Genomic DNA, 15,178 nt, shown 5'->3' with positions numbered 1-15,178 from the left:
CTGACTGTCATCTAGTTTCTCTTCTTCACTCGCTGTCTTCATCACTGACTGTCATCTAGTTTCTCTTCTTCACTCGCTGTCTTCATCACTGACTGTCATCTAGTTTCTCTTCTTCACTCGCTGTCTTCATCACTGACTGTCATCTAGTTTCTCTTCTTCACTCGCTGTCTTCATCACTGACTGTCTTCACCACTGACTGTCTTCATCACTGACTGTCTTCATCACTGACTGTCATCTAGTTTCTCTTCTTCACTCGCTGTCTTCACCACTGACTGTCTTCACCACTGACTGTCTTCACCACTGACTGTCATCACCACTGACTGTCTTCATCACTGACTGTCTTCATCACTGACTGTCTTCATCACTGACTGTCTTCATCACTGACTGTCTTCATCACTGACTGTCTTCATCACCACTGACTGTCTTCATCACTGACTGTCTTCATCACTGACTGTCATCTAGTTTCTATCAATGTGATTCTAGTTTTACATACGTTTCCATACAATTGATCATAATCAATGTATCGATTAATTTTTTTATTTTTATCTTGTCATAAAGGCAGCACTGTTTGCTATCGACAAACTGTTTGAAGAGAGCTACGAACCCAGACCTATATTTGTAAGTATGAATTCTGTCTTTTTGTCAGTGTCTTGCCAGTATATTTCTGAGTTAAATTACTAAATTACTCAATTAGTTAGCTAACAAGGCTAATTGAGGCTGCTAGCCATAACGTTACTGTGCTTCTCACCGTCCTATAGTTAGCTAACGAGGCTAATTGAGGCTAGCCATAACACTACTGTGCTTCTCACCGTCCTACAGTTAGCTAACGAGGCTAATTGAGGCTGCTAGCCATAACGTTACTGTGCTTCTCACTGTCCTATAGTTAGCTAACGAGGCTAATTGAGGCTAGCCATAACACTACTGTGCTTCTCACCGTCCTACAGTTAGCTAACGAGGCTAATTGAGGCTAGCCATAACACTACTGTGCTTCTCACCGTCCTACAGTTAGCTAACGAGGCTAATTGAGGCTAGCCATAATGTTACTGTGCTTCTCACCGTCCTACAGTTAGCTAACGAGGCTAATTGAGTCTGCTAGCCATAATGTTACTTTGCTTCTCACCGTCCTACAGTTAGCTAACGAGGCTAATTTAGGCTGCTAGCCATAACGTTACTGTGCTTTTCACCGTCCTACAGTTAGCTAATGAGTCTAATTGAGGCTAGCCATAATGTTACTGTGCTTCTCACCGTCCTACAGTTAGCTAACGAGGCTAATTGAGGCTAGCCATAACGTTACTGTGCTTCTCACCGTCCTACAGTTAGCTAACGAGGCTAATTGAGGCTGCTAGCCATAACGTTACTGTGCTTCTCACCGTCCTACAGTTAGCTAACGAGGCTAATTGAGTCTGCTAGCCATAATGTTACTTTGCTTCTCACCGTCCTACAGTTAGCTAACGAGGCTAATTGAAGCTGCTAGCCATAACGTTACTGTGCTTCTCACCGTCCTACAGTTAGCTAACGAGGCTAATTGAGGCTGCTAGCCATAACGTTACTGTGCTTCTCACCGTCCTACAGTTAGCTAACGAGGCTAATTGAAGCTGCTAGCCATAACGTTACTGTGCTTCTCACCGTCCTACAGTTAGCTAACGAGGCTAATTGAGGCTGCTAGCCATAACTTTACTGTGCTTCTCACCGTCCTACAGTTAGCTAACGAGGCTAATTGAGTCTGCTAGCCATAATGTTACTTTGCTTCTCACCGTCCTACAGTTAGCTAATGAGTCTAATTGAAGCTGCTAGCCATAACGTTACTGTGCTTCTCACCGTCCTACAGTTAGCTAACGAGGCTAATTGAGGCTAGCCATAACGTTACTGTGCTTCTCACCGTCCTACAGTTAGCTAACGAGGCTAATTGAGGCTGCTAGCCATAACGTTACTGTGCTTCTCACCGTCCTACAGTTAGCTAACGAGGCTAATTGAGTCTGCTAGCCATAATGTTACTTTGCTTCTCACCGTCCTACAGTTAGCTAACAAGGCTAATTGAAGCTGCTAGCCATAACGTTACTGTGCTTCTCACCGTCCTACAGTTATCTAACGAGGCTAATTGAGGCTAGCCATAACGTTACTGTGCTTCTCACCGTCCTACAGTTAGCTAACGAGGCTAATTGAGGCTGCTAGCCATAACGTTACTGTGCTTCTCACTGTCCTATAGTTAGCTAACGAGGCTAATTGAGGCTAGCCATAACACTACTGTGCTTCTCACCGTCCTACAGTTAGCTAACGAGGCTAATTGAGGCTAGCCATAACACTACTGTGCTTCTCACCGTCCTACAGTTAGCTAACGAGGCTAATTGAGGCTAGCCATAATGTTACTGTGCTTCTCACCGTCCTACAGTTAGCTAACGAGGCTAATTGAGTCTGCTAGCCATAATGTTACTTTGCTTCTCACCGTCCTACAGTTAGCTAACGAGGCTAATTTAGGCTGCTAGCCATAACGTTACTGTGCTTTTCACCGTCCTACAGTTAGCTAATGAGTCTAATTGAGGCTAGCCATAATGTTACTGTGCTTCTCACCGTCCTACAGTTAGCTAACGAGGCTAATTGAGGCTAGCCATAACGTTACTGTGCTTCTCACCGTCCTACAGTTAGCTAACGAGGCTAATTGAGGCTGCTAGCCATAACGTTACTGTGCTTCTCACCGTCCTACAGTTAGCTAACGAGGCTAATTGAGTCTGCTAGCCATAATGTTACTTTGCTTCTCACCGTCCTACAGTTAGCTAACGAGGCTAATTGAAGCTGCTAGCCATAACGTTACTGTGCTTCTCACCGTCCTACAGTTAGCTAACGAGGCTAATTGAGGCTGCTAGCCATAACGTTACTGTGCTTCTCACCGTCCTACAGTTAGCTAACGAGGCTAATTGAAGCTGCTAGCCATAACGTTACTGTGCTTCTCACCGTCCTACAGTTAGCTAACGAGGCTAATTGAGGCTGCTAGCCATAACTTTACTGTGCTTCTCACCGTCCTACAGTTAGCTAACGAGGCTAATTGAGTCTGCTAGCCATAATGTTACTTTGCTTCTCACCGTCCTACAGTTAGCTAATGAGTCTAATTGAAGCTGCTAGCCATAACGTTACTGTGCTTCTCACCGTCCTACAGTTAGCTAACGAGGCTAATTGAGGCTAGCCATAACGTTACTGTGCTTCTCACCGTCCTACAGTTAGCTAACGAGGCTAATTGAGGCTGCTAGCCATAACGTTACTGTGCTTCTCACCGTCCTACAGTTAGCTAACGAGGCTAATTGAGTCTGCTAGCCATAATGTTACTTTGCTTCTCACCGTCCTACAGTTAGCTAACAAGGCTAATTGAAGCTGCTAGCCATAACGTTACTGTGCTTCTCACCGTCCTACAGTTATCTAACGAGGCTAATTGAGGCTAGCCATAACGTTACTGTGCTTCTCACCGTCCTACAGTTAGCTAACGAGGCTAATTGAGGCTGCTAGCCATAACGTTACTGTGCTTCTCACCGTCCTACAGTTAGCTAACGAGGCTAATTGAAGCTGCTAGCCATAAGGTGACTGTGCCTCTCACCGTCCTACAGTTAGCTAACGAGGCTAATTGAGGCTGCTAGCCATAACGTTACTGTGCTTCTCACCGTCCTACAGTTAGCTAACGAGGCTAATTGAAGCTGCTAGCCATAAGGTGACTGTGCTTCTCAACGTCCTACAGTTAGCTAACGAGGCTAATTGAGGCTGCTAGCCATAACGTTACTGTGCTTCTCACCGTCCTACAGTTAGCTAACGAGGCTAATTGAGGCTGCTAGCCATAACGTTACTGTGCCTCTCACCGTCCTACAGTTAGCTAACGAGGCTAATTGAGGCTAGCCATAACGTTACTGTGCCTCTCACCGTCCTACAGTTAGCTAACGAGGCTAATTGAGGCTGCTAGCCATAACGTTACTGTGTTTCTCACCGTCCTACAGTTAGCTAACAAGGCTAATTGAAGCTGCTAGCCATAAGGTGACTGTGCTTCTCACCGTCCTACAGTTAGCTACGCATAACTCCATTCAGATTATATCCTAAACAGCAGCCTACATGTTGGCTTTGGTCGTTGTAGCCTTTTCTCGCTCTCAATTCACTTTTAATTCGGTCATTTATATTCCTTCTTCCATTGATTTAAGATGTCTCCCTCACTTGCTTGACCACACAAGCGGAGACGCAATCCAATTGTCTGTCTGTCTCCGCGGGAAGCGTCCGGATCAGAGCGCCTTTTTCCAAATCATTAAAATACACTGAACAAAAATATAAACGCAGGACTGAACTCTCTCAGGACAGATTGATTGATTGTGTTTCTAGATATCAGGCACCATCGTAGACAGGAGTGGTCGAACTCTCTCAGGACAGACGGGAGAGGCCTTCGTCATCAGTGTGTCCCATGCCAAACCCCTCTGGTGAGTCATTACATTCTGCTTCAGTACTTCAATACTACCTTGTTGTTGTTGTTGTTGACTTCCACAGGTTTGTCCTCAAGTTTCTTGCTGTTTTATATTCAAATAAACTTCAAACTTCAGATCTGCTGGAGAGATTATTGGAATCCACAATATCTGACCTCATCAGACTGGGCCTCAATAGGTTGATGTGCAGTGTGTTCCTCTCTTCCAGTATTGGTCTTAACTGTGCCTTAGGAGCCACTGAGATGAGGCCTTTTATTCAGGCTATTGGGAAATGCACCACGGCTCACGTCTTGTGCTATCCCAACGCAGGTAACCAGCACCCATCCGTCTCCACTCACCCGGCAACTTAGCATCTAGCTAGCTCACCTTTTCTTTGTGTGTTCACAACCAACGATCTGCCGTTTTCACACCCTCCTCTCGTTTCAGGTCTCCCCAATACGTTCGGTGGATACGATGAGACCCCGGAGTTGACAGCCTCACATTTAAAGGTCAACTCGTTGATTTATAGCTGGTCTACCCAATGAATGATCTATCAATTTGATTCAGACAAATTAATAAATATCATTCCACTCCAAAATGCTAACCTCCCCTGTTATTGTAATGGTGAGAGGTTAGCATGTTTTAGGGGGTATGATATAAAATGCTAACCTCCCCTGTTATTGTACTGGTGAGAGGTTAGCATGTTTTAGGGGGTATGATATAAAATGCTAATCTCCCCTGTTATTGCAATGGTGAGAGGTTAGCATGTTTTAGGGCTATGATATAAAATGCTAACCTCTCCTGTTATTGTAATGGTGAGAGGTTAGCATGTCTTGGGGCTATGATATAAAATGTTAACCTCCCCTGTTATTGTAGTGGTGAGAGGTTAGCATGTTTTAGGGGTTATGATATAAAATGCTAACCTCCCCTGTTATTGTAATGGTGAGAGGTTAGCATGTCTTGGGGCTATGATATAAAATGTTAACCTCCCCTGTTATTGTAGTGGTGAGAGGTTAGCATGTTTTAGGGGTTATGATATAAAATGCTAACCTCTCCTGTTATTGTAATGGTGAGAGGTTAGCATGTTTTAGGGCTATGATATAAAATGCTAACCTCTCCTGTTATTGTAATGGTGAGAGGTTAGCATGTTTTAGGGCTATGATATAAAATGCTAACCTCTCCTGTTATTGTAATGGTGAGAGGTTAGCATGTTTTAGGGGTTATGATATAAAATGCTAACCTCCCCTGTTATTGTAGTGGTGAGAGGTTAGCATGTTTTAGGGCTATGATATAAAATGTTAACCTCCCCTGTTATTGTAGTGGTGAGAGGTTAGCATGTTTTAGGGGTTATGATATAAAATGCTAACCTCCCCTGTTATTGTAATGGTGAGAGGTTAGCATGTTTTAGGGGGTATGATGTGTGTCTGTAACTTTCTCAAGCATTATCATTCAGGATTAATTCAGGATTATCCGTAACCACGGTAGCGTCCACATTAATGTAGAAGTGTCACGAAACATATTCTATTCTCATTTTCACAATAAAAGTGACTCCAAAATGACACTATACATAATTTACCATTAGTTTCTATTGGGCAACCAAAACAAACATCCAACACGTTTATAGAGTCACAAGCGTGATGTAATGATTGTGTGCCTGGTTTATGGGACAAAACACTAAACGCTTGGCAACTTTAATACACAGTGAATGTGTCCCAATACTTTTGGTCCCCTAAAATGGGGGGGGGAACTATGTACATAAAGGGCTGGAATCTCTAAACGGTTCAGCTGATATGGATGAAAATACTCTCAAATTAAAGCTTGACAGTCTGACCTTTGACCTCATAGTCATTGTATCATTACAGTTTCTATACACAGTGACTGACTCTCTTATTTGTGTAGGACTTTGCTACAGATGGTCTGGTGAATCTGGTTGGTGGATGCTGTGGAACGACTCCTGCACACATCAGGTGACCTGTCGTCTGCTCTGTCCTCTGACACGAGCTGCTGTCCAGCGATATAGGACTGATATACTGTCTATAGATATAGGACTGATATATTGTCTATACTACTGTCCAGCGATATAGCACTGATATACTGTCTATACTACTGTCCAGTGATATAGGACAGATATACTGTCTATAGATATAGGACTGATATATTGTCTATAGATATAGGACTGATATATTGTCTATAGATATAGGACTGATATATTGTCTATACTACTGTCTATAGATATAGGACTGATATATTGTCTATAGATATAGGACTGATATATTGTCTATAGATATAGGACTGATATATTGTCTATAGATATAGGACTGATATATTGTCTATACTACTGTCTATAGATATAGGACTGATATACTGTCTATAGATACAGGACTGATATATTGTCTATAGATATAGGACTGATATATTGTCTATACTACTGTCTATAGATATAGGACTGATATATTGTCTATAGATATAGGACTGATATATTGTCTATACTACTGTCTATAGATATAGGACTGATATATTGTCTATAGATATAGGACTGATATATTGTCTATACTACTGTCTATAGATATAGGACTGATATATTGTCTATAGATATAGGACTGATATATTGTCTATAGATATAGGACTGATATATTGTCTATAGATATAGGACTGATATATTGTCTATAGATATAGAACTGATATATTGTCTATACTACTGTCTATAGATATAGGACTGATATATTGTCTATAGATATAGGACTGATATATTGTCTATAGATATAGAACTGATATATTGTCTATACTACTGTCTATAGATATAGGACTGATATATTGTCTATAGATATAGGACTGATATATTGTCTATAGATATAGAACTGATATATTGTCTATACTACTGTCTATAGATATAGGACTGATATATTGTCTATAGATATAGGACTGATATATTGTCTGTAGATATAGGACTGATATATTGTCTATAGATATAGGACTGATATATTGTCTGTAGATATAGGACTGATATATTGTCTATACTACTGTCTATAGATATAGGACTGATATATTGTCTGTAGATATAGGACTGATATATTGTCTATAGATATAGGACTGATATATTGTCTGTAGATATAGGACTGATATATTGTCAATAGATATAGGACTGATATATTGTCTGTAGATATAGGACTGATATATTGTCTATAGATATAGGACTGATATATTGTCTATAGATATAGGACTGATATATTGTCTATACTGCTGTCTGTAGATATAGGACTGATATACTGTCTATAGATATAGGACTGATATATTGTCTATAGATATAGGACTGATATATTGTCTATAGATATAGGACTGATATATTGTCTATAGATATAGGACTGATATACTGTCTATAGATATAGGACTGATATATTGTCTATACTATTGTCTGTAGATATAGGACTGATATATTGTCTATAGATATAGGACTGATATATTGTCTATAGATATAGGACTGATATACTGTCTATAGATATAGGACTGATATATTGTCTATAGATATAGAACTGATATATTGTCTATAGATATAGAACTGATATATTGTCTATACTACTGTCTATAGATATAGGACTGATATATTGTCTATAGATATAGGACTGATATATTGTCTATAGATATAGAACTGATATATTGTCTATACTACTGTCTGTAGATATAGGACTGATATATTGTCTATACTACTGTCTATAGATATAGGACTGATATATTGTCTATAGATATAGGACTGATATATTGTCTATAGATATAGAACTGATATACTGTCTATAGATATAGACCTGATATATTGTCTATAGATATAGGACTGATATATTGTCTATAGATATAGGACTGATATATTGTCTATAGATATAGGACTGATATACTGTCTATAGATATAGGACTGATATATTGTCTATAGATATAGAACTGATATATTGTCTATAGATATAGAACTGATATATTGTCTATACTACTGTCTATAGATATAGGACTGATATATTGTCTATAGATATAGGACTGATATATTGTCTATAGATATAGGACTGACTGATATATTGTCTATACTACTGTCTGTAGATATAGGACTGATATATTGTCTATAGATATAGGACTGATATATTGTCTATAGATATAGAACTGATATATTGTCTATACTACTGTCTGTAGATATAGGACTGATATATTGTCTATACTACTGTCTATAGATATAGGACTGATATACTGTCTATAGATATAGAACTGATATACTGTCTATAGATATAGACCTGATATATTGTCTATAGATATAGGACTGATATATTGTCTATAGATATAGGACTGATATACTGTCTATACTGCTGTCTGTAGATATAGGACTGATATACTGTCTATAGATATAGGACTGATATACTGTCTATACTGCTGTCCAGCGATATAGGACTGATATACTGTCTATAGATATAGGACTGATATACTGTCTATAGATATAGGACTGATATATTGTCTGTAGATATAGGACTGATATATTGTCTATAGATATAGAACTGATATATTGTCTATAGATATAGGACTGATATATTGTCTATAGATATAGGACTGATATATTGTCTATAGATATAGGACTGATATATTGTCTATAGATATAGGACTGATATACTGTCTATAGATATAGGACTGATATATTGTCTATACTATTGTCTGTAGATATAGGACTGATATATTGTCTATAGATATAGGACTGATATATTGTCTATAGATATAGGACTGATATACTGTCTATAGATATAGGACTGATATATTGTCTATAGATATAGAACTGATATATTGTCTATAGATATAGAACTGATATATTGTCTATACTACTGTCTATAGATATAGGACTGATATATTGTCTATAGATATAGGACTGATATATTGTCTATAGATATAGAACTGATATATTGTCTATACTACTGTCTGTAGATATAGGACTGATATATTGTCTATACTACTGTCTATAGATATAGGACTGATATATTGTCTATAGATATAGGACTGATATATTGTCTATAGATATAGAACTGATATACTGTCTATAGATATAGACCTGATATATTGTCTATAGATATAGGACTGATATATTGTCTATAGATATAGGACTGATATATTGTCTATAGATATAGGACTGATATACTGTCTATAGATATAGGACTGATATATTGTCTATAGATATAGAACTGATATATTGTCTATAGATATAGAACTGATATATTGTCTATACTACTGTCTATAGATATAGGACTGATATATTGTCTATAGATATAGGACTGATATATTGTCTATAGATATAGAACTGATATATTGTCTATACTACTGTCTGTAGATATAGGACTGATATATTGTCTATAGATATAGGACTGATATATTGTCTATAGATATAGAACTGATATATTGTCTATACTACTGTCTGTAGATATAGGACTGATATATTGTCTATACTACTGTCTATAGATATAGGACTGATATACTGTCTATAGATATAGAACTGATATACTGTCTATAGATATAGACCTGATATATTGTCTATAGATATAGGACTGATATATTGTCTATAGATATAGGACTGATATACTGTCTATCCTGCTGTCTGTAGATATAGGACTGATATACTGTCTATAGATATAGGACTGATATACTGTCTATACTGCTGTCCAGCGATATAGGACTGATATACTGTCTATAGATATAGGACTGATATACTGTCTATAGATATAGGACTGATATATTGTCTGTAGATATAGGACTGATATATTGTCTATAGATATAGAACTGATATATTGTCTATAGATATAGGACTGATATATTGTCTATAGATATAGGACTGATATATTGTCTATAGATATAGGACTGATATATTGTCTATAGATATAGGACTGATATATTGTCTATAGATATAGGACTGATATATTGTCTATAGATATAGGACTGATATATTGTCTATAGATATAGGACTGATATATTGTCTATAGATATAGGACTGATATATTGTCTATACTACTGTCTATAGATATAGGACTGATATATTGTCTGTAGATATAGGACTGATATATTGTCTATAGATATAGAACTGATATATTGTCTATACTACTGTCTATAGATATAGGACTGATATATTGTCTGTAGATATAGGACTGATATATTGTCTATAGATATAGGACTGATATATTGTCTATACTACTGTCTGTAGATATAGGACTGATATATTGTCTATACTACTGTCTATAGATATAGGACTGATATACTGTCTATAGATATAGGACTGATATATTGTCTATACTACTGTCTGTAGATATAGGACTGATATATTGTCTATACTACTGTCTGTAGATATAGGACTGATATATTGTCTATAGATATAGGACTGATATATTGTCTATAGATATAGAACTGATATATTGTCTATACTACTGTCTATAGATATAGGACTGATATATTGTCTGTAGATATAGGACTGATATATTGTCTATAGATATAGGACTGATATATTGTCTGTAGATATAGGACTGATATATTGTCTATAGATATAGGACTGATATACTGTCTATAGATATAGAACTGATATATTGTCTATACTACTGTCTATAGATATAGGACTGATATATTGTCTGTAGATATAGGACTGATATATTGTCTATAGATATAGGACTGATATATTGTCTGTAGATATAGGACTGATATATTGTCTATACTACTGTCTATAGATATAGGACTGATATATTGTCTGTAGATATAGGACTGATCTATTGTCTATAGATATAGGACTGATATATTGTCTGTAGATATAGGACTGATATATTGTCTATAGATATAGGACTGATATATTGTCTATAGATATAGGACTGATATATTGTCTATAGATATAGGACTGATATATTGTCTATAGATATAGAACTGATATATTGTCTATACTACTGTCTATAGATATAGGACTGATATATTGTCTGTAGATATAGGACTGATATATTGTCTATAGATATAGGACTGATATATTGTCTATACTACTGTCTGTAGATATAGGACTGATATATTGTCTATACTACTGTCTATAGATATAGGACTGATATACTGTCTATAGATATAGGACTGATATATTGTCTATACTACTGTCTGTAGATATAGGACTGATATTGTCTATACTACTGTCTGTAGATATAGGACTGATATATTGTCTATAGATATAGGACTGATATATTGTCTATAGATATAGAACTGATATATTGTCTATACTACTGTCTATAGATATAGGACTGATATATTGTCTGTAGATATAGGACTGATATATTGTCTATACTACTGTCTGTAGATATAGGACTGATATATTGTCTATAGATATAGGACTGATATATTGTCTGTAGATATAGGACTGATATATTGTCTATAGATATAGGACTGATATACTGTCTATAGATATAGGACTGATATATTGTCTATACTACTGTCTATAGATATAGGACTGATATATTGTCTATAGATATAGGACTGATATACTGTCTATAGATATAGGACTGATATATTGTCTATAGATATAGAACTGATATATTGTCTATACTACTGTCTATAGATATAGGACTGATATACTGTCTATAGATATAGGACTGATATATTGTCTATAGATATAGGACTGATATATTGTCTATAGATATAGGACTGATATATTGTCTATAGATATAGGACTGATATATTGTCTATACTACTGTCTATAGATATAGGACTGATATATTGTCTATAGATATAGGACTGATATATTGTCTATAGATATAGGACTGATATATTGTCTATACTGCTGTCTGTAGATATAGGACTGATATACTGTCTATAGATATAGGACTGATATATTGTCTATACTACTGTCTGTAGATATAGGACTGATATATTGTCTATAGATATAGGACTGATATATTGTCTATAGATATAGGACTGATATATTGTCTGTAGATATAGGACTGATATATTGTCTATACTGCTGTCTGTAGATATAGGACTGATATACTGTCTATAGATATAGGACTGATATATTGTCTATAGATATAGGACTGATATATTGTCTGTAGATATAGGACTGATATATTGTCTATAGATATAGAACTGATATATTGTCTATACTACTGTCTGTAGATATAGGACTGATATATTGTCTATAGATATAGGACTGATATATTGTCTATACTGCTGTCCAGCGATATAGGACTGATATATTGTCTATAGATATAGGACTGATATATTGTCTATAGATATAGGACTGATATATTGTCTGTAGATATAGGACTGATATATTGTCTATAGATATAGGAGTGATAGATATGAAACTAATATACATCTCTCTCTGTGTGTTCAGGGCCATTGCTGAGAAAGTGAAGCACTGCCATCCCAGAGTGCCCCCTACTGATGTCTTTCAGGACTACATGCTACTCGCAGGTAGAACAACAAGAGTCTAGATGAGCTCTGTGTCCTTCCGGGCCGTTCCAGGGCTGGTATTTTATATAAAGCCTTGCAGAGTAGACGTGCTGATCTAGGATCAGTTCGGTCTTTTCTTTTTAAAGATAATCATGAATATAATGGCGTTGACCGGGAGGACCTGAATCTACAGTAGATCTGCTCTGAGATTTACCTTCTCAGTCACGGTAGCTGATGATGATGATGATGAATAGTAGCAGAAAACCACTGACGAGCTTTTCACCACAGCTTGAGCATGTTTTGTGCCACAGGTCTGGAGCCATTCAGGATCGGTCCGTACACTAATTTCGTCAACATCGGCGAGCGTTGCAACGTGGCTGGATCAAGGAAGTTCGCCAAGCTGATCATGTCGGGAAACTACGAGGTGAAACGTCTCTCCTTTTTATCCTCCTCGTCCCTGTCTGTGTCCCGGTCCCCGGTCCCTGTCTGTGTCCCTGTTTGTGTCCCGGTCCCGGTCTGTGTCCCGGTCTGTGTCCCGGTCTGTGTCCCGGTCTGTGTCCTGGTCTGTGTCCCTGTCCTGGTCTGTGTCCCTGTCCCGGTCTGTGTCCCGGTCTGTGTCCCGGTCTGTGTCCTGGTCTGTGTCCCTGTCCCGGTCTGTGTCCCTGTCCCGGTCTGTGTCCCTGTCCCGGTCTGTGTCCCGGTCTGTGTCCCTGTCTGTGTCCCTGTCTGTGTCCCTGTCTGTGTCCCGGGCCCTGTCTGTGTCCCGGTCTGTGTCCCGGTCTGTGTCCCGGTCTGTGTCCCGGTCTGTGTCCCGGTCTGTGTCCCTGTCTGTGTCTGTGTCCCTGTCTGTGTCTGTGTCCCTGTCTGTGTCTGTGTCCCTGTCTGTGTCTGTGTCCCTGTCTGTGTCCCAGTCCCTGTCTGTGTCCCGGTCTGTGTCCCTGTCTGTGTCCCTGTCTGTGTCTGTGTCCCCGTCTGTGAACCGGTCCCTGTCTGTGTCCCTGTCCCGGTCTGTGTCCCTGTCTGTGTCCCCGTCTGTGTCCCCGTCTGTGTCCCCGTCTGTGTCCCCGTCCGTGTCCCTGTCTGTGTCCCGGTCCCTATCTGTGTCCCTGTCTGTGTCCCTGTCTGTGTCCTTGTCTGTGACCCGGTCCCTGTCTGTGTCCCTGTCTGTGTCTCTGTCTGTGACCCGGTCCCTGTCTGTGTCCCTGTCTGTGTCCCCGTCTGTGTCCCGGTCCCTGTCTGTGAACCGGTCCCTGTCTGTCTCCAGGAGGCGTTGAGCATAGCCAAGACCCAGGTGGAGATGGGAGCCCAGGTGTTGGACATCAACATGGACGAGGGGATGTTGGAGGGTCCTGCCGCCATGGCCCGGTTCTGCTGTCTCATATCCTCCGAGCCGGACATCGCCAGGGTAGGAATCACCTGGACATTTCAAAAAGATAAGATACCTGCGTACTGTTGAATGCTTCCCGACGGTTAATCGTGTTTCTAAACCACTTCCTGTGATGATGTTACTATGTACTGAGCTACAGGAAGCTGAACCATGTTGTTGAAGGGCCTGGAGATGCAGGACATCACTCTAAGGACAGAGTTCAGAGTTCAAACTCTAAGAACAGAGTTCATCTATAGAAGAAGTCCTTTAGGCCTTTACTGAAGCTGAAGGTCACTTAGCCAGCTCTCCTCGTTGTCCTCTTTATCCTCCTCTCTCTCCTCTCCTCTTTATCCTCATCTCTCTCCTCTCCTCGTTGTCCTCTTTATCCTCCTCTCTCCCCTCTCCTCGTTGTCCTCTTTATCCTCATCTCTCTCCTCTCCTCTTTATCCTCATCTCTCTCCTCTCCTCGTTGTCCTCTTTATCCTCATCTCTCTCCTCTCCTCGTTGTCCTCTTTATCATCATCTCTCTCCTCTCCTCGTTGTCCTCTTTATCCTCATCTCTCTCCTCTCCTCGTTGTCCTCTTTATCCTCATCTCTCTCCTCTCCTCGTTGTCCTCTTTATCCTCATCTCTCTCCTCGTTGTCCTCTTTATCATCATCTCTCTCCTCGTTGTCCTCTTTATCCTCATCTCTCTCCTCGTTGTCCTCTTTATCCTCATCTCTCTCCTCTCCTCGTTGTCCTCTTTATCATCATCTCTCTCCTCTCCTCGTTGTCCTCTTTATCCTCATCTCTCTCCTCTCCTCGTTGTCCTCTTTATCCTCATCTCTCTCCTCTCCTCGTTGTCCTCTTTATCCTCATCTCTCTCCTCGTTGTCCTCTTTATCCTCATCTCTCTCCTCGTTGTCCTCTTTATCATCATCTCTCTCCTCTCCTAGTTGTCCTCTTTATCCTCATCTCTCTCCTCTCCTCTTTAT

At 39.0% G+C, this 15,178-nt stretch overlaps 1 protein-coding gene across 1 annotated transcript in view; it reads left to right on the top strand.

Moving 5' to 3' along the window:
- The window catches only part of LOC124024825 (methionine synthase-like), a gene marked incomplete at its 3' end in the record, with an annotated part of 50,468 nt that overhangs the window by 9,086 nt on the left and 26,204 nt on the right, over window positions 1-15,178 (top strand). The window contains 8 exon segments of the mRNA XM_046338589.1: window positions 559-618; window positions 4,348-4,442; window positions 4,654-4,754; window positions 4,872-4,933; window positions 6,324-6,391; window positions 12,781-12,860; window positions 13,151-13,263; window positions 14,104-14,244. Of these exon segments, the coding sequence (XP_046194545.1) occupies window positions 559-618; window positions 4,348-4,442; window positions 4,654-4,754; window positions 4,872-4,933; window positions 6,324-6,391; window positions 12,781-12,860; window positions 13,151-13,263; window positions 14,104-14,244 (720 nt within the window).

This window comes from Oncorhynchus gorbuscha, unplaced genomic scaffold (genome assembly GCF_021184085.1).
Source record: "Oncorhynchus gorbuscha isolate QuinsamMale2020 ecotype Even-year unplaced genomic scaffold, OgorEven_v1.0 Un_scaffold_2016, whole genome shotgun sequence".
NCBI lineage: Eukaryota > Metazoa > Chordata > Actinopteri > Salmoniformes > Salmonidae > Oncorhynchus > Oncorhynchus gorbuscha.
This window is presented reverse-complemented; position numbering and strand designations above follow the sequence as displayed.